Raw genomic sequence first — 20,201 nt, 5'->3', positions numbered from 1 at the left:
AAAAAAGCTGTCACTGGGGTAGTAACTTTTCAAAAGGTGCTAATATGTACCATTTAGGTACTAATGTGTACTCTAAAAAAAATTTTTTTTTTGAGTAAAGAACATGACAGTATTTGATGTTATCTGATTGTATGGTGGTTTCTAGTCAAAGACTCGCTGATTAACTCGAAATGAAATTACCCTTTTCCCTCAAAGGTTATCTTTTTGTGCTCCCAGTTTACTGTAATAATCGTTATATGAGTGCACACTCTTTTCATTGCACCTGGCTTGACAGGCGTTCAAGTGGTTTTGTTTTAAATGCATTTTAAATGGTTATTTTCAAAAAGAACTTGTCTCAAGATGAAGCATTCATTTGCATTTATTTGCGCTTCCTGTAGATTGAATTCATCCTGTATTTCTGTGTGAGTACATGCTGCTAAAGTGAATGCATATCCTATGTACTGGCTCTATTATATGTGCTGAACGCTGCTGATGAATTTAAAAACAAGATCCTATTTAACTCTTTTTGTAGAGTTGTTACAAAGTTTTGAATTGAACAAGTCATGTGTTTACATGATCAATCATTGGAAACACCTCAGAATACTTGTGCACATCTCTAGCAATGGCAGTATGCATTATATGTAGTAAATGTACAGTAAATATTGTATATAAGAAGCTGTTTGCCTTTTTGATTCTTTCAGCATTCTTTTCAGGAATTCAAACTCTTCTTAAGCTGTGTATTCAGAAAAATCTTCTAAGAAAAAAAAATATGTTCATTCTTAATGAATAAGAAGAGAATAGTGTAGTAAGAAGAACTGTATTAATGTTTTGTGAATCTTAAAACCTTGGAACTGGCTGTAATTAACATGAATTGCATAATTTCTTTAGTAAAATGGGCAGAAAGCGTGTGAAAATGAGCAATGTACATAATCATTTTGCGTGAAAAAATTAGTAAAGCATATGATAGATACCATTTATTTGGTTGTTTTCATAATTTTAATAATTTGCATAAAAATGTGTTGCCTGAATTAACATTTTTCGAGCAAAATAGCTGTGAAATCTATTTCTTTTATTATTTTAAGAGGATGTAAATGCATTTTACACGCACTCATTGATGTTACAGTTGACCCTTCAGTAGATCCAGGTTCTAATAGCATTCTGGGTACCCATAATTCCTTGCGGGCTCACCGTTATTTCACGCTGTGGGCTGCTCTGCGTGGAGTGGGTGCAGTCTCACTTTGGTTACGTAAGCCATTATCGTCTCTTCTGTTTGTTTTACCTAACCTACCTTTAGCTTTTGCTGCATTCCAAGTTGTGTTACATAAATACTCCAGACTGGAGAGGAGGTGGCTGTCGGGAAGAGCATTGCTGTTTGCACGATGAATGGTGATCCTCTTGAAGCTGAGCAGGACTCATTTTCTCTGGCCTTTCACTCTCTGGCTTTGGTTAGCATCCTGTACTGTGAAGTCTGATAACTTCACACCCAACTTAACTGATGGGGAACAGCACTTCAGAGTTTAAATTCAGTATAACTATCGCTGCATGTTCTAATTCTGCCCATTGCTCTGCACAGAGGCAGGAGAAAGACTGCTGCTTTTGAGCTCTGCTGAGATTGATATGTGACAGTTCCTGTGCAGTGCATTCGAGCAGTTATATGGTTTGTTATTTTTGCATTCCCGATCCATCTGTCAGTCTTCTTTCTCAACCCTGCCAGTATCTTTCTGCAGATCTCAGCTGATGCAGCAGCACGTAAGAAGCAATAAATATTGAGAATCCAAATAATATGGAGAATGCTCAAACTCTGCATTCCGTTTCCCTTCCAGTAGTTTCAAAGTTGAGCTTGAACATGATGTATTATATGCTTATTTCCATCCATGACCGGTAAGTGATCACTACCGTTTCAATTCGCAATTACTTCCTTTGTACAGAGTTTCGGTTTTGTAATTGCACAGGGAACAATACGTATTTACATATTAGGGTGCAGTTTCATAAAAAAAAAAGATAGTTTCCTGTTTATGTCCATGAAACTTGGTCATTAAACATGCTGTATTATGTCTCTTGAACTGACATGAACTACAGATTCTGCTGAATGAATGCAATTGGGTCATTCATTACTACTGAGAAGTGTATTTTTATGCATTCATATGTATTGGACAGAATATAAATTTTGCAAATTCAAAAGAAGGAAGTCATGCTAGATAAATCTCTTTTATCATAATATCACAATTAAATGAACATAATTGCAATACTTTGGTTGAGTGGATGTTGCTATTTTGGTTATTTCCCTGGGGGCTTTGCATTAACTCAGCTTTGTTTCTGCTTTCTTTAATAAGACATTTTTTGGGAATATTGTTTTAGTTGGTAATCAAGAATATTCTGTGCCCTTGATATAGTTTACTATTCTGTTGGTCTTTTGTAGTATTCTAATACAAGCCAGTTTCCAAATGATACCATTGTCCAGGAAATGACATCAATTTTAATAGGAACACAAACATCAGTAAATACCGTATGAGCAAGGAATTTGATGAATTCTGTGATGTTTTGTCTCACTTTAGAGCATTCCATCATGTCGATTAAAAAGAAACTTACAGAAATGATGATAACATTGTTAATATTGTTAAATTAACCTTAAATTAACATGCATCCTTGTGTAAGCCTAAGTAAGCTACTTACTTACAGAGGTATTTCAGATTTTATTTTATGAAATCTATAGATTAAAAAAGCATATCTACAACCTTGAAAAAAAAAAAAGACCGTGAACCACCCTGAAGCTATAGGAAAACATTGCTGTTTTATCTGAATATGTGGTGAGTCCACTCTTATTAGACTGCAATTGTACATAAAATAAATGAGAAACACAAACACTTGTAGATAGGTGCAAGTGTCCTCACTTCACCCCACACCTTTTTCTTATTACCTTCCTTATAACCTGTCTGTTTCCAGAGAATCATATCAAGCATTGAGCATGTTTATCTTATACAACATACAGTATGTTGTGTGCTTTTATCAAGGAAAGGCCACAAATATTTAAATATTTTTTTTTTTCATGAACTGGCCAATTTTGAGACTTTGACCTGTTTGGTATTACAAAAAGTGTTGTTTCAGATTAGTGAAAAGAAAAAAATATATAAAATACACATTCAAGTGTTTCATTTATTGCACTTTATCTGTTCGCGTCCATAGATTTTAATTGCATATCTTTCTAAAAGTAGATTTACTATTAAGTCTTCTAAATTATTATTATTATTAAGAAATCGTCACTTCAGTCTACGGAACTTTGCTGTTTTATTCCTATCTATGTTCTGAAGGTTTTTACAAAGGGGCTTGTTCGCATAATTTGCCCAATGTTATATACATTTTTTATTTTGAGGTTTTTCTCTGTCTGTTGACAGCGTTTTCTGATTCATTTAGTGATAAAAAGAGCAAACTGTAAAAAAAATTGACTCGAATGTTGACAAAATGATAATCATTTTAAACCAGTGATTTGTTTTGGGAATGTATGCAAATTAGTGGATATTTAATTAGATAATGCCTCATTTAAAAAAATTCAGAAACTTTGTAATACAAAACAAATATCTAGTTATTATTATTATTACTACCCTATTTACCTAGGGTGCCATGCCTTAATCATTCTGTGCATGTTTTGATGTCAAAATGAGAGTAAACGTCAACGACTTTGACGTTCTATCCAGCGCAAACACAGCTTTATTGCATTGTCAGGTTTTTATAATGAGCTGTTTTTTGATACTTATCAGCATTTGTTGTGCATTACTCATTAAGCCCTTTCACACATACAGACTTTTCCGGAAAAATTACCGGTAAATTGCCGTAAAGAGATCATGTGTGAACAGGATCTTTTAAAAAATACAGGTAAATTCGTTTAGGCAATTTACCGGTATGAGAAGTTGTAACATTACCAGTAAATTGCCGGAATTCTGCTCTGTGTGAACACAGAAGGAAAATTAACGGTATGAGCACGTACGAGTTCAGAACGCGCTGACGTAAGACGTCTACTCCGGCCAATCATAACAATGTGACGCATTCACGCACCGTTTAAGAAAATTAAATAAATGTCATCCAACTGAAGCGACGGTGAAATTAAAGCGCTTCTCCTTATCCGAGCGGATGAAGAAATGTGTCGTCAATTGAGAGGAACTGTTAGTGATGCAGTGACGTATGATAAAATAACTGTTAACTGTCTCCGAGAGCAATGCATTCACAGGACAAAGTCAGGTCATCAATAAACTGAAAACATTGCGTCTTAATATCTAAAAAGTAAACGACCATCACAAACGAAGTAGTAGTGGAAGTATTTCTTGTTCCTATTATGAATTTTGTCAGTCTATTTGGGGATCCTGCTACTCCATAAATCCTTTGGATCTCAACCCGCGGCACGTCATGAAATCACACGCGACCCATCATGCCGAACACAATAATAATTAAAAAAAAACTTTTAAGTTTTACAACTTATTTTAGTTTGTACCTAGGGAAAAACACATAGGGTACAAACGAGAAGTCGGAGCAGTGAAGAAGAGTGCTGGACATTCGGCATCAACTTTCGGTTTCCCCCGCAACTCACTTGAGGATGTTCAGCCCGTCTTTTTTCCCTATTCTCCCAAAACAGCTTATACTGTTTCAGCTATTAAAATAGTTCAGTTTTGTATGTTTGGAGCAGTTTTTGATCGTTAAACAGGCCTATAAGTTTTGTTTTTAAAGTAACAAGTGGCCAGCACAGAGAGGAAGAGTTGATCATAGCCTATGTTTGATCAGTTTAGCCTCCTCAAATCATCACGAATTGTCTAAAATAAAATCTAAAGATATAAAACAGTTCAAGCATGTAACGATGTTTTAACGTTAAACCCATATAAATTTACACTATATCGAATATTTTGTGCGGAAAGTGCAAGATAAAGCACGCTTTTTTGGGACATACAGGTGCCAGCGAGATAATAATATAAAATAAAGAAATATAAAATAAAGAAAATAAACATGCTTTCTGCCGTCTTGTCTTGAACAGGAGCGCAGGGCTCCAAACAAAAAAATCGAGTAAGGAGCCATTGGCTCCTATAAGAAAAAAACTTAGGTGCCAAATTATTTTTTTAGGTGCCACAGAATAAACATGTTTTATGCGTTTTATTTAAATTATTTATTTTACATTTTAACTTTTTAATCATACTGACGTGTTTATGTCTCATCTTTTCTTGACTTTATCAGCATTTTAATCCATCTTGTAGATGACCTGGGAATGAAGCTTCACTTAAAGTGGGAGCTAAATGTCTTTTCCAACTTGAAATATACAGTCATGCATTGTTTATTACCCAAAATCTGTACCAATATCATGGACCATAAGCATCACTTGGCCCCTGAGTATAGTTTGGGGTCCTATGAGAGTTTTGTCATACTCTCTTAAAAATAAAGGTGCTTCATGATACCATAAAATAACCTTTTTTTCCTGTCTAAATGGTTTCATAAAGAACTTTTAACATTTGAAGACAATAACAGATTATGAAAAGGTCAGAAAGAGATTGTTCTTCAAAGAGCCTTTGACTGAATGGTTCTTTGTGGAAACAAAATTGTTCTGTGAAGAACCTTTTAAGCTCCTTTATTTTTAAGAGTGCATGTCTTTCACACTTTCGGTCTGTTTTTTTTAATTAGTAAAATTAAATTTTATAGGAGGAGTTGAATTATGTAGACAACAGGTTAAGTAAAAATATTAAAATTCAATAGCTCATAAATATAGCAAAATGCTCCTCTTTATAGTTATTTTTCTAGCCGACTGATGATCTTATGGACACCGAAAGGTTACTGAGGTTAATATTACGTTGCAATGTTTACAAGCTTTACACGTTTTCCGCAGTTTGAAAGTGTTGTACTGTAGAATCTCTTATAAAATAGCCTACCGTTTGATGTTAATTCATGTTCATTATGTACTCTAGTAGTAAAGAGCAAGGTGTGATAGGTTCACGTGCTGCTTGAACTGAGGCACTACTCGCGATCGCGCCTCCCGCACTTGAAGGAACAGCTGATCATAGCTGTATATGGATAGCCATTTTTAAATAAATTTAGTAACAGAGCTACTGCAAGCGATTTTTAGTGCTGCAAATCCATTTATCCTTTGCTGAAATTTACGCGTCTTCATGGAGAGAGCACATCATGGTTGCTTAGCAACGGCAGACGCTTCAGGAGCGCAAGAGCCCGAAGGCTTTTGGAAAAAAATCAGAAAGCGGCGCGCCTAGCGTTTTCCACGCGTTTTAGGCGCGATATGTGAACGGCCCCTTAAAGAGCACCAAAACTGTATTTATTGTTTGAATTTTGTTATGAATTTGGAATAATTTTAAAGCTGATACTTTGTAAATTAAAAAGTAACAAAGCACAAAGCTTTTTGCGATTACTGGACGGCAAGTGCACTTCAAATAATGAAGTTAATGCATTAACAGAACACAGCGTGGACTGAGATCTTGTTAAGAAGCCTTATGATTATAAACGAGAACTGTTAACGATATTGGCAATATCCACACAGATGACAGCTTTACCTGTTGTAGTTTGTTCAAGTTATGAATGAAATAGACGCTGTTTTTCTGCACTTTCTCTTCAAGTCTCCATCATTTCTCTCTCTCCCACGTTTATCAAGTGTGTGTCAGCGCTGCTGAAAAAACTCTTTTTCCCACTAAAACTTTGATGCGCATTCTCTCAATGCGCGAACATAACAAAAGATGTGAATGCAAAACAATCAGGAAAAAAGGCATTACATGCAATTTTTTAAGAGATAACATGTAAATACATAGGCCTAGTCGCCAGTGGCGACCTCAGCAAAAACTTTTACTTTACGCATTTTAATATTTATGGTCGCAAATGCGACCGTTTTAGTCGCAGTTTGGAACCCTGGAGCGCTTCCAAAAATAAGCCGAAACTCAGCGAATACATGCCTCACAGACATGATACATATATCAGTAGAAAGCTTTAAATTACTACTTAACGAAATAATAAAAACAAACAAACAAACAAACAAAAAAACTATTTTATTACAATCATAATCCGTATAGAAGGCGCGTCTAATAAGGAGATGACAAGTCAGGCAACTTCATCCTTGGGACACAGACTCAGAAAACACGAGTTTATTAGTAAATAATTCAAATATATATATATATATATTTTTTTCTATTTCCCTCTGTCACATTCATGGTAATTACTTTTTTCCGGTACTTTGCAACATATTTTTAACTCAATTTGAACGCAGAACTGTTTATCTGCGCTGATAGACTATTTGATATTAATTTGGATCAGCATATAGTTTACATTTGTGAACGCACCTTTTCTGCGATGTCGCGCGTCTTACAGACTGCAATTTACAATCGCAACTTCATTGGGCTATTAATCCTTTCAAGACGAATTTCACTAAATTGGTCAGCTCCCGACAGCATCAGGTGTTTTATTAATGGTGAGTATAATTATTCAAACCAGTCGTCTATTACGATGTCTCTGTAATAGGGGTGTAACGATTCACTCGTTTTCTCGATGCATCGATTACAAACCCTGTCGACAGCTTTGTTTATTGCATGGACGGAGCAGAAATGTAAGTGTCTAAATCATATGCACAGATCCATTGAATGATAAATGTTTTTAAACAATGCGGATGAACCGAATATACGAAGGAAACTTTTAAAATTAACCACAGCATTAACAACGACCTTGAAATAAGAGCGCGAGATTTATCTGATAATCAGATGCATGAAAGTAGCGTTTGTTTCATTAGCAAACAGACATCTGGCGCGTTTTCTCTCAGAATCATCCGCTGATGGAGAGGAAAAGTTAAATAGAGATGAAGACGTTTTCACACTGAAAGAGAAGCGATCTCGCTCTCATAGACGTGCCAGGCTATATCTGCAGCTAAACTGAATAAAAGCAGAATGAACTGATGAAACTAAAAAAAAACCACAAACAATTTATGAATGATGCAGTGCTAATTGACATTTATTACAGTACAGAAGCTATAAAGTATATTTTCTACCTTATTCTGTGCAGAAAATTTAAATAATTGCTAATTAAATGTAGCCTAGTATATAAAACAATCATAAAATTGCCATTAGGAAAAAAATATCAATTACAAATGATTGATTATTGTCCAGCAGTGTATTTGATTTATTACAGCTAATTAAAAGTAATTAAAAAAGAAGATAATTCCTTGTAAAGAAAAAAATAATAATTATTATTATTATTATATAGGCTACATACATAAAATGATTGTATTTGACATTTCTGTCACTTCTGAAATTATGGCTACGCCCCTGGTGTGACAAAATGTTAGCTTATACATAATACTCTTTAAGCTCTTTTTTAAAAACTTGGCTTACATATATTTTTACGTATGCCATGTTGCATCATTAAACTAGCATTTAACAATGGAGAAAAGTTTTTTTTTTTTTTTTTCTAACCTATGGTTCTCTAACCATAAATGCTACTGTAATTTGCCCCCTGACTAAGCATTTAAAGAATTTAGTAGAAGCATTTATATAATCCCGTGAATGCACTTAAAGAATGCAGAATCGAATCGTTATAATCGAATCGAATCGAATTTAATTGTGAATCGAATCGAATTGAATCGTTCTACAACCCGAATTCCGGAAAAGTTGGGATGTTTTTTAAATTTTAATAAAATGAAAACTAAAGGAATTTCAAATCACATGAGCCAATATTTTATTCACAATAGAACATAGATAACGTAGCAAATGTTTAAACTGAGAAATTTTACACTTTTATCCACTTAATTAGCTCATTTAAAATTTAATGCCTGCTACAGGTCTCAAAAAAGTTGGCACGGGGGCAACAAATGGCTAAAAAAGCAAGCAGTTTTGAAAAGATTCAGCTGGGAGAACATCTAGTGATTAATTAAGTTAATTGATATCAGGTCTGTAACATGATTAGCTATAAAAGCTTTGTCTTAGAGAAGCAGAGTCTCTCAGAAGTAAAGATGGGCAGAGGCTCTCCAATCTGTGAAAGACTGCGTAAAAAAATTGTGGAAGGCTTTGCAAATCTCATCATCTACAGTGCATAACATCATCAAAAGATTCAGAGAAACTGGAGAAATCTCTGTGCGTAAGGGACAAGGCCGGAGACCTTTATTGGATGCCCGTGGTCTTCGGGCTCTCAGGCGACACTGCATCACTCATCGGCATGATTGTGTCAATGACATTACTAAATGGGCCCAGGAATACTTTCAGAAACCACTGTCGGTAAACACAATCTGCCGTGCCATCAGCAGATGCCAACTAAAGCTCTATCATGCAAAAAGGAAGCCATATGTGAACATGGTCCAGAAGCGCCGTCGTGTCCTGTGGGCCAAGGCTCATTTAAAATGGACTATTTCAAAGTGGAATAGTGTTTTATGGTCAGACGAGTCCAAATTTGACATTCTTGTTGGAAATCACGGACGCCGTGTCCTCCGGGCTAAAGAGGAGGGAGACCTTCCAGCATGTTATCAGCGTTCAGTTCAAAAGCCAGCATCTCTGATGATATGGGGGTGCATAAGTGCATACGGTATGGGCAGCTTGCATGTTTTGGAAGGCTCTGTGAATGCTGAAAGGTATATAAAGGTTTTAGAGCAACATATGCTTCCCTCCAAACAACGTCTATTTCAGGGAAGGCCTTGTTTATTTCAGCAGGACAATGCAAAACCACATACTGCAGCTATAACAACAGCATGGCTTCGTCGTAGAAGAGTCCGGGTGCTAACCTGGCCTGCCTGCAGTCCAGATCTTTCACCTATAGAGAACATTTGGCGCATTATTAAACGAAAAATACGTCAAAGACGACCACGAACTCTTCAGCAGCTGGAAATCTATATAAGGCAAGAATGGGACCAAATTCCAACAGCAAAACTCCAGCAACTCATAGCCTCAATGCCCAGACGTCTTCAAACTGTTTTGAAAAGAAAAGCAGATGCTACACCATGGTAAACATGCCCCGTCCCAACTATTTTGAGACCTGTAGCAGAAATCAAAATTGAAATTAGCTCATTTTGTTCATAAAATTGTAAATTTTCTCAGTTTAAACATTTGCTATGTTATCTATGTTCTATTGTGAATAAAATATTGGCTCATGTGATTTGAAAGTCTTTTAGTTTTCATTTTATTAAAATTTAAAAAACGTCCCAACTTTTCCGGAATTCGGGTTGTAAATTTGCAAAAATCGTTCTTGAATCGAATCGAAAACCTATGAATCGTAATCGAATCGAATCGCTGCCTTGCCAAAGATTCACAGCCCTACTCTGTAACAAAAGCAGTTCCATGAATACTAAAGTTTGAAACAAAAAATGAAACCATCAACAGAAATACTGACCATGTATTACCCTCCATGTTTAAAAATACGAGCGCAGCTGTTTAGAGGTTAATGACGTCACAGAATTTACCGGTATTTTGGAATGGATGTGTGAATGGTGCTTTTCTGGAAAAAAGACGGAATGTTGTTGACTGTGTGAACAGCGCATTTTTGAATTTACTGGTAAAGTCGTTCCGGTAATTTTACGGCAATTTACTGGTATTACTGTGTGAAAGAGGCTATAGAGTAAATGGCAAAAATGGAAGTGAAATTTGGGATCTAGCTTCTAAATCCGAACTTTTTCTAAGAAGGGTGAAACAGGTTACTCATTTAATTTATCTATATGAAAAAAAAATATATGCACTATCCACCAGCTAATGTTGTAGACGTCAATTAGTGTTTTTCGCAAAACACTACAGCAGCGTTCTCGCAGTATGCCGGTCATTAGGGTCATCTGTTTCATAACAACCAACACTGACCCACTTCCTGCAAAGCAGTCACCTTGTCAGCCCTTTGTGTTGTCTTTTTCTTTTTCACTTGGTTGCAAGGAGTGCTCGGTGCAGAACAAGCGAAACGGAGGGGCTCGCTGAACAGTTTAATACAGCCAAACCTCTCCACATCATGCACAGCGAGCGTTGTGGTGCTCCGGGGCGATTAGCTCACCAGGTCCTGCCAGTCGACTCCCTCGCAAGAGACCCCTGCTAACCGGCTAACAAATTAAATGTGTGTTTAGACGGATGAGGGAGGATTAGATCAGCTCTCTCGACTGTGTCAGAAAGATGCAATGAAGTTACTACCCGCACCAGGCCTTGAAAGGGAACGTGCCTCTGAGACCCAGAGGCTTGTTAAGACTCAAGGATGTTGTCAGAATGCTAACCAGACAATTACCGTGCACTACTGATTAAAACGTGAGCACGCTCATTATCAAAGCTGGGGTGGGGGAGGGACGTGCAAAGCATGTCTCGCCATTAAAGTATTGTTAGAGTCTTACTGTTGGTTTTAAATGAGCTCTGCTATGTGTAGTTTTTCCTGTCTTTCAAAGGGTGACTTTCACCCGGTCCACAGGGCATCCTTCTAAGAGGCTCTGCCCACTCAGGCTATGTCAGGTTTCACTGGGCAATTTAATCAGATTTCTGCCAACTCAGCCAGACTATTTGGAGTATGTGCTTCATTTTCAATGTTTCGATTTCATTTTTGGAGGGCACGGGATATAAAAATCTCTCTTTTTCAGTTTCCGACATTCTCTCATTTTCTGCCACTTAATGCTGTTCGGTATTTATTTTTCGTACTCACTCTGCTTTTTTAGTCTCCAGTAGATACATGTAAGGTAAAAATCAGTTGCTTTGAAAGTGGCGTGTTATATATGAGCGCATGTTGTATAGCCAACTTTTTCAGCAGACCGTTCTTATGATCTGGAACAAAATGCTGAGACATACGTTATGACATATCGCTTGCCCTTTGGGTGCCCAGTAACAATGTGGGAATTACGTGATTTCTGCAGTGCTGAAATTATTGGTCTCAAACGGCCCTGCAGAGCAGGACTAACTTAGCTCAGACCTGGGGTGTTCTTTATGGCCATTCTGTTATTTTTTTTATTTATTTTTTTAATAGTAGGTATATCAATGAAATGGTTGTAATTATTTTTTCTGTGTTTATTAATTTATTAATTATAATTATGTGGCAATTGATTCATAAGCATCCATTGTATATTCATAATAATAATAATAATTGAACAACTTCTTTCTGCCCTATCAAAAACACGTGCAACTAACCTGCAAAAAAAAAAAAAAACTTTGAAATATTATTGAAAACAAGATCATGTGAAATTTATCACATGACCTTTTTAGAATTATTAAAAAATATATATTTTTATTATTTTGGACCCATGTGTAGAATAAAATAAGACATTCGTTGATTAAAAGAGAATATATTTAATTAAGTTTATATTGTTCCTGATTTTCCAGCTATTTTTGAATATGAAATGCTTTAAGTTGTTTAATTCATACAGTTACCCTTGAACTGCCAGTGCAACACAGAACTATTTCTGACCATGTTATGTCGTTATTGTGGTTTTTCGCCTGCACCTGATGTCTCAAGTACAGTTTACAGGTACAATTTTATTTGCTCTTGTTTCAGTGCGTCTTTGAGACACGCATCATCAACAGCCAAAGTGTGTCTGGTGTGTGGAGACGAAGCGTCAGGATGTCACTACGGGGTTGTTACGTGTGGAAGCTGTAAAGTTTTCTTCAAAAGAGCAGTAGAAGGTAAGACTCCTCTGTTTTCTCCCTTTCAAGCGTGTTCTGTCGAGAAATGTCTTTATGTCTTATTAACGGGATGATTCCTTCCTAAAAAAAGGCCAGCTTAAAGCAGCATAAATTCCTGCCTGGTTTATGCATTTCATAGAGCTCTAGAGATTGCAGTGATTCTGGATGGTGAGACTGTGTGTTTTGGCTCAAAATAAGAGATTAATTCTATAGATTATACATGTGGATTATATAACTCTTCAATAGGACAGCTGTACATACAAAAGTCTCATATAGAGATGTAGTAAACATCTATAACATTTGCCATATACCATACAATACTCTGCAGTGCCAAAATGTCATTTGGTAAATATATTTGATTTTAACACTCAAAATTTAGGTAACAGTGTCCTATGGGATAATTCACATCTGATAAGGGGAGTGAAATGTTGTTAATACTTTCAGGGAAGTTTAGCTTTCAGTGGGGCGTTTGTATTAGCTTTGACACAGACACATCGCTATAACAGCTTCTTTAGAAAGGTGCAGTTTGCTGATTAAGTATGCAGTGTATAACAGCTGGGGGAAGAGGGGAGTGATCATTAGAGCCTATTCAAAGAAACACCTGTTTGTACCATAGGAATTGTTGCTGATGTTGTACCCTGAAGAAAACTTGTCAAAACTTTGAGCTTTTATTTGTAAAGATTTACAAATGAAGATATAAAGATTTTTTTTCTTCCAGTTTAATGTCTATGGAAAGCATCTGTGGTTAAGTTGAAAATTTACCCTGGATATCACTAGTCTTTAGTTTCTCGTGTTCTGGACTAGTATGGTATACTGTACTAGTAAACGTATCTAGCAGTTAGTTTGGGCTGCATGTTAAAGTGGATAAATGGTCCATCCAAAAAGAATCCAAAACCAAAAAGATGTTTTTAATAAAACCGGAGAGATTTCTGTCCTTTCATTTGAAGTTAAGTTGAGCTTCCATCTACTGTATTTGATGTGCTCTATGTATGTCTGAATTAAATCTGTTCATCATATAAAGTGATTGTGTCTCTTTAGAATGGCTGGATTAAGCCAATATGTTCATATGAATTACTTTTACAATGTCTTTATGAAATTATAAAGTGTCAAAGTTTTGGTGGTAGGAACTTTCAATGGAAGGACATAAATCTCTCAGGTTTCATTAAAATATCTTCATTTGTGTTTCAAGGAAGACCTAAAATCTTATGGATTCTTATGACTGAATTCTCCCTTTAACTCATGGCTCTCTGGAATTCTTGACATTTACTATTAAATTAATTTAGTAATTTATAGTAATATATGAAGTTATTAAGTCATTTTAAAAAAATGTGTTCATATAAAGCATTCTCTTATGTTGTGATTGTTTTTTAGCGCTCTGAATGAGGTGACACCTCAAGGGCATTCTGAAGTGCAGCCGCTTTTCCAACACCACTGCAGAGGTGGTGCTGTGTAAGAGTGTGTGCTCCATTACCTTACCTGACCTCAGCCTAGTTACTATCTGAGTGAGAGAGAGAGAGAGAGAGAGAGAGAGAAGGAGGGAGGGGACAGAGAGAGAAATTGTGAAGAGTGAGCTAAGGGAAGTGGGAGGGTGAGCAGTAAGATTGGAAAAGGATAAAATGATAGTCAGAGTGAGGGAATGGACAGAGAGAGTTCTGTTTCAAAACCTAATCTCACTGCCTGCTGCCTACATAGGCAGCTGCTTTCTAAGGTAGCATCCTAACTGTTTTTGGCAGCTCATGTGAGACTGATTTGGAATGCTTTACGTAGGCAGCAACTTGGACAGGAAGTTGTCATTAGCATGTTGCTAAGCTAAAAACACAATACTCTAATACAGTGTTTCCCAACACTGATCCTGGAGGCACACCTACAGGACACATTTTGGATGTCTTGTCAATCTGACCAATCCATTTCAGGTTTTAGTGTCTTTATTAATGAGCTGATGAGTTGAATAAAGTCTCAACCCTGTTTGTGACGGCCTTCACAAATGTGACACTGGACCACAAAACCAGTCATAAGGGTCAATTTCTCCAAATTGAGATTTATACATCATCTGAAAGCTGAATAAATAAGCCTAGGACAACATTTGGCCGAGATACAACTATTTGAAAATCTATAATCTGAGGGTGGAAAAAAAATCAAAATACTGAGGAAAATCACCTTTAAAGTTGTCCAAATGAAGTTCTTTGCAAACCATATTACCAATCAAAAATTACGTTTTGATACATCTATGGTAGGAAATTTACAAAATATATTCATAGAACATGATCTTTAGTTAATATCCTAATGATTTTTGGCATAAAATAAAAATTGATAATTTTGACCCATACAATGTTTTTTTGACTATTGCTAAAAATATACCCCAGCGACTTAAGACTGGTTTTGTGGTCAAATGTCACAAATGGGTTTGGGAAACACTGCTCTAATATGCGTACAAATGCTCAGCAAACCAAATATTGGTCAAAATCTCATCCTCTCTCATCCGTCATCTTGGACAGAGATAATGTGATGCTTTATAAAGATGCAGTCACGTGAGCAATATATGAATAAAAAATATGATAACTTAAAATGCAGCTTCCGTAGACAGTTCAGATGGTTTTGGAACAGAGCAAAAGACAGCCAGAAGACTGATATTTTAAAGATGTAAGTAGGGAAAGTAAGGAGGCCAATTTTTTGTATCTTCACACATTTTTGAATAGCATAAAGGTCTGGAAGCTCTTTCTGGTATGCTAAACTCGGGCATAGATGTGAGGAAAATTCACAAAAGGAAAATAATGCAGTCAATACTTAACAACCTCTGTTGTGTAGTTCCTGAGCTGCTTGAATAATGACTAATAGAAGCACAAACACTTGTTTCTGTGTGAATAGTGTGAAGTGGCCATATGGTACCAGCTGATACTCAACAGACTTTTATTAGTTGCTCTACAGCTGTTCAGTCTGAGGACTAAAATATTTGTTCCTTCATTATGAGAATCTGTTGTTACATTTGGGCACTAGGGATAGACCGGTTTCACTGTGTTGGTTTAGCTCTAGGGTTTGGGACCTCGGTGATGGAGAGGGACAAGCACTAAATGATAGGAATTCACATTCAACATTTACAGTGTTTTAGCTGCTTCTGGAGTTAGATGTCTTTATAAAGCCATGTATTCACCTATTTTCAACAGTGCTGGTGCCAGAGCCGGATTTGGAACCATTCAGTGCATTTCCAAAAAAAAAAAAAAAAAAAAACATAAACTGACAATAAAACTCTTACCTGACCCCTTAACATGGCTGGAACCAGGAACCTGTAATTTATTTTTGTTGGGTTGCGCGGCTTTATTATTATTATTTTTTATCTCTAAAATATATATATATATATATATATATATATATATATATATATATATATATATATATATATATATATATATATATATATATATATATATATATATATACACACAAGCAAGCAAGCAGCATGTAAACAGGATTAAAGAGGTTTGCTTATGTCATCTTAATCTGAGTAATTTCTTATTCTGATTATTGCCAGTAAACAGACTATTGGCACACATGTAAACATAGCCACTGTCATGCCATCAAAGCTTTTAAAGTATGAGATTTACTTTCTTGGCAAACCTAGTGTAGTATGTGAGATAGTTGATCTAAAGTTTTCCCATCATCAACACATTCCCTCATAAATTGTCCGTTTTCAAACTCCCAAACCACAGGCTGTATCTTGGCTGTGATTTCCATATGGAATGTGCAGAGAGATTTTATTTATTTTTTTACTACAGCTCAGCAGATGCTTATTATTCAAAAGCCATCAGTGTCTTGGCTTGTCATCATGTATAATGATACTCCGTGTCTGTCCTGCACTACTCATCATTTACAGGCATAAATTGAACTGGTTAGACCATTTTGAAACAAATAAGTTTTCAGAAGAGTTGATAAAACTTTTCTGTGACTTGGTAAACATAATACTGATGAAAACTGCACTGATATACTGCAGAACTTTAACAGGTCTATTTGACACTTATTTTTGTATTGTGTATTTGGAACGGAAACATACATCAATATTAAAGAGTGAGAAACTTTGTAGCACCTGATGCTCATAAGTACAAATTTTGAGAATATTTAATGATTTAAGGATGTAATTGAGAGGGAAAAATACACTTTAATTATTTCCATCTTCCATCTTAGAGTAAAAAACTAAACAAAACAACAACAGGCAATTGTGAAATAAATTGTACAATTATAAAAGTCACATTATAGTTATACACACACCCACCAAAAAAAAAAAAAATATATATATATATATATATATATATATATATATATATATAATTATTTTTTATTTTTTATTAATAAGTAATTTTTTTTTCTTACATTGTTTTTGTCTTTTTTGATACAGAAATGGCTTCCATTATTTATAGCCCTCAGAACGTATTTGAATATGCTTTTAATGACTAAAACTTAAACTTCACAAATTCCACTTTGTCATGCTTGCGGCTGACAGGCACACATACTGAAATACACTGTGATTTACGCTAATGCTCTGATTGATCAGTGATACGCAGGAGTATTAAAGGACCGAACAACTATACAGTGAACTAAAAAACAAACCACAATATCCCTCTTTCCTCACCTCAAATAACCCCTCTGTGTTTGCCTATGGCACCGCTGCTTTCAGTATCTGTCATCTCTTCCGCCTCCTGGGTGATACCTTTGTTCTTTGACATCAATGCAAAATGAGACACTCTTTGTGTTTAAGCAAATCGGATGACGGCGATCACATTATGGCATCTGTGTTTCCAACATCAATATATTTTGGGACATGGGTTGTGACCGTGTATTATTGATACGGCTGAGGTTATGAAAGGTTTTCTTTCTGGTCAATTGGTGACAGATGTTTCTTACTGTATCAGTTTATCATCATAATCACAATGACAAATTCTAACCTATGTTGCCCTCAAGACAGCCCTAAGCCTAAAATACAGCAAAACCTCAAAGAAAAAAAGATTAATTTGCATATAGAGTGTGTGTGTGTGTGTGTGTGTGTGTGCATATATATATATATATATATATATATATATATACACACACACACACACACACACAGATGAAGCAGTAGCTTTTCTACCTTGGACCAGATACAATTTCTATCAGGAAAGCAGAGGACTACAAAGGGTGAAAAAAATGTGTGGAAATAACAAATGATGAGAGGAAACTGGAAAAAAATTATTTTCACAAATGATTACAGCTGCATTTTGGTTAGTAATTTAACTCTCATGCGTCAGTTCACACAATAATCCCTCTGAAAACTCGTGTTGGATGAACACAGAAACTAAGATCTGCAGTTTATATCAATAATAATAATAATAATAATAATTATTAAAAAAAACATTTAGAAGACATAAATCAATGCCTTATTTTAGAAATTGAAATCGGTAAAGTCATTAACTGAAGGGGCATTTACATTGTGATTAAATCGCTGGAGGATACAGATCTGGTGGCTGCTAGTAGGCATTTCTACTTAAATGCTATATTGGGTGGCGGATCATTATCTGAACTTCCATTGGTAGTCAAGTTCAGCTCAACTTTGTCGCATCACTTACTGTTATTGTTGCTCATGGCATCAGAAGTCACTGAAAATTCTTTGTCACTTCAGTGTGATACACTTTATACACTGAAAAAGTTTAGTGTAGGATATACTTTGAAACAAATTCTACTAAGAAATTGCTAGCAAATATCACAAATAAATGCAAAGAAAAGGGCAAACACATTGAATTAAACATGATTTTTTGAATTAGAAAGACTGAAATAGTATTTTTTGGCAAATATATACTTAAAATAATTTTTACAGTATATCCCAAAGTAGCAGAAATGGCATTCAGCAATAACATTTGATAGCAGCATGATGTGAGTCACATGTGTGGAATAGATTTGAAGTACATGGTGAAACAATTAAGACGGATGCTGATTCATATGCCATCAGCATATGTTTTTTTCATATGTTGTTGTTCACGCTACATGTTGCAGCTAACGAAAAGGTTAATCCTATTGGTCTAAATGTAGGTTAGCTATATGACACTGTGTTGCCATGAAAACAGATCTGTAGACTTGGCGTAAGGACAACCGTTTTAAAAGAGATTCTCACGTGTCCACGCTGAAGCCAGAAATGACACACAAGTTGGAAAACAGATGAAAAAAGATGTGAATATTGTATTGCGTGTGTCTCACAGGTAGTGTCCTTTTTAAATGTCTGCTTCATTACTAAGCTGACAGGCTAGGTTATCAGTCCATCCCTCATCATGAATGACGTAGTTGGCTTAAAGTAGACACAAGGTTTTACAGGAAGCCCCACGTTGGCTCTTCTCGTGCACACACTTAGGCTGATTCGATATGGCAGAAATGGTATGAGTATTACAAATTCAGCTATAGTATTAAAAGCATAAAAGGGAGGTTGTGGGAACCAATGGCATTTGGTAAAATGTGTATGAGGAGAGGAATTTGTTGGATTAAAGGATCCACAAAAAAAGGCTAAATAGGGCTAAAAACCTGTAAAAATTAAAGGAGTAAAACTGTAAAAATTACAGAATGAGAAAGATTAATCCCAATATGTACTCATGCCGTTCCAAACCAGTATGACTTAAACCAGGCTCTCTGAACATTTTCAAATTGTTCTGAATGGTGAAAAACAACCCAATATTAAAGCAATTTTGACAGTAAAATAATTGTGGTAAACTTCACCTTTGAAGTGGGTGCGTAGAAACACCAGAAAAAGCAGGTGAACATTTTCACCACCTACTGGACTGGAGGGTGAAGGGTTGGATGACGCACACAAAATTTAGCTTAAATGGCTTCAGTATTGAATTGTTTTTCGCCAAAAGGTATCAAAGCAATCTTGCAGTGCAATTTGCTGTCATTGTCTTAAATTCACACAAACATATATTCATTACATTATTTCCTTTTATGTTCCACAATAATAAAATCAAATAAAAAAGTTAGGTTTGAAATAAAATGAGCTTATTATTTTTGACTTATTTTTCCTTCAGACCTAAAGGCATGTTCACACATGGCAGGCTGGGTTTGATTAAAACAATCTCTGGTGAGATTGTTATGTTAGTGCGGTTCGTTTGAATACGAGCCAAAAACAGGATGTGATGTCACAGGACCCTAAAAGGACAACATGCTCAAGGATGTACACTGTTTACACATCTTTTACGCATTTATACAACCACAGTAGTTCTGGATGTTAAGTAAGTTCGCAAAATATACAATATACAATCTGTCCAATATGGTTGTGACCATATCCTTATGCCTTTTGTTTATATTTTTAGGTTCAGTATTTTCAGTATATTCAGTAGAACCAAGAGAACCACATAACAAGTGTAAACAAAGACTAAATGCATGCAAAAAACATTCCTATTGGAAGCCAAAAAAAAAAAAAATCAAAATTTTGAGAAAACAATATTTTTAAGCCAGTGTACATAAACAACACACAGATATAGATCCACAAACTACAGTGTGCTGAAACGCTGTTGTACTTGAAGTTCCCCTTACGTCATTATGTACACAAACAGTCTCTGTGCTACTTTTGTGCATAATTACCTACAAGCACACGTGTGCTGATACACAAACACAGCGTGGTACCGTCTATGAGGACCT

The 20,201-nt window shown here is 35.6% G+C and overlaps 1 protein-coding gene across 1 annotated transcript in view; it reads left to right on the top strand.

Annotated features, from left to right (window-relative positions):
- The window catches only part of LOC132142549 (mineralocorticoid receptor-like), a 76,305-nt gene that overhangs the window by 41,987 nt on the left and 14,117 nt on the right, over positions 1–20,201 (top strand). The window contains exon 3 of the mRNA XM_059552502.1: positions 12,430–12,557. Within this exon, the coding sequence (XP_059408485.1) occupies positions 12,430–12,557 (128 nt within the window). The remainder of the gene's footprint in view (positions 1–12,429; positions 12,558–20,201) is intronic.

Source organism: Carassius carassius, chromosome 6 (genome assembly GCF_963082965.1).
Source record: "Carassius carassius chromosome 6, fCarCar2.1, whole genome shotgun sequence".
In the NCBI taxonomy this organism is placed as follows: Eukaryota; Metazoa; Chordata; class Actinopteri; order Cypriniformes; family Cyprinidae; genus Carassius; species Carassius carassius.
Note: the sequence above shows the minus strand (reverse complement) of the source record. Positions and strands in the feature narration are given on the sequence as shown.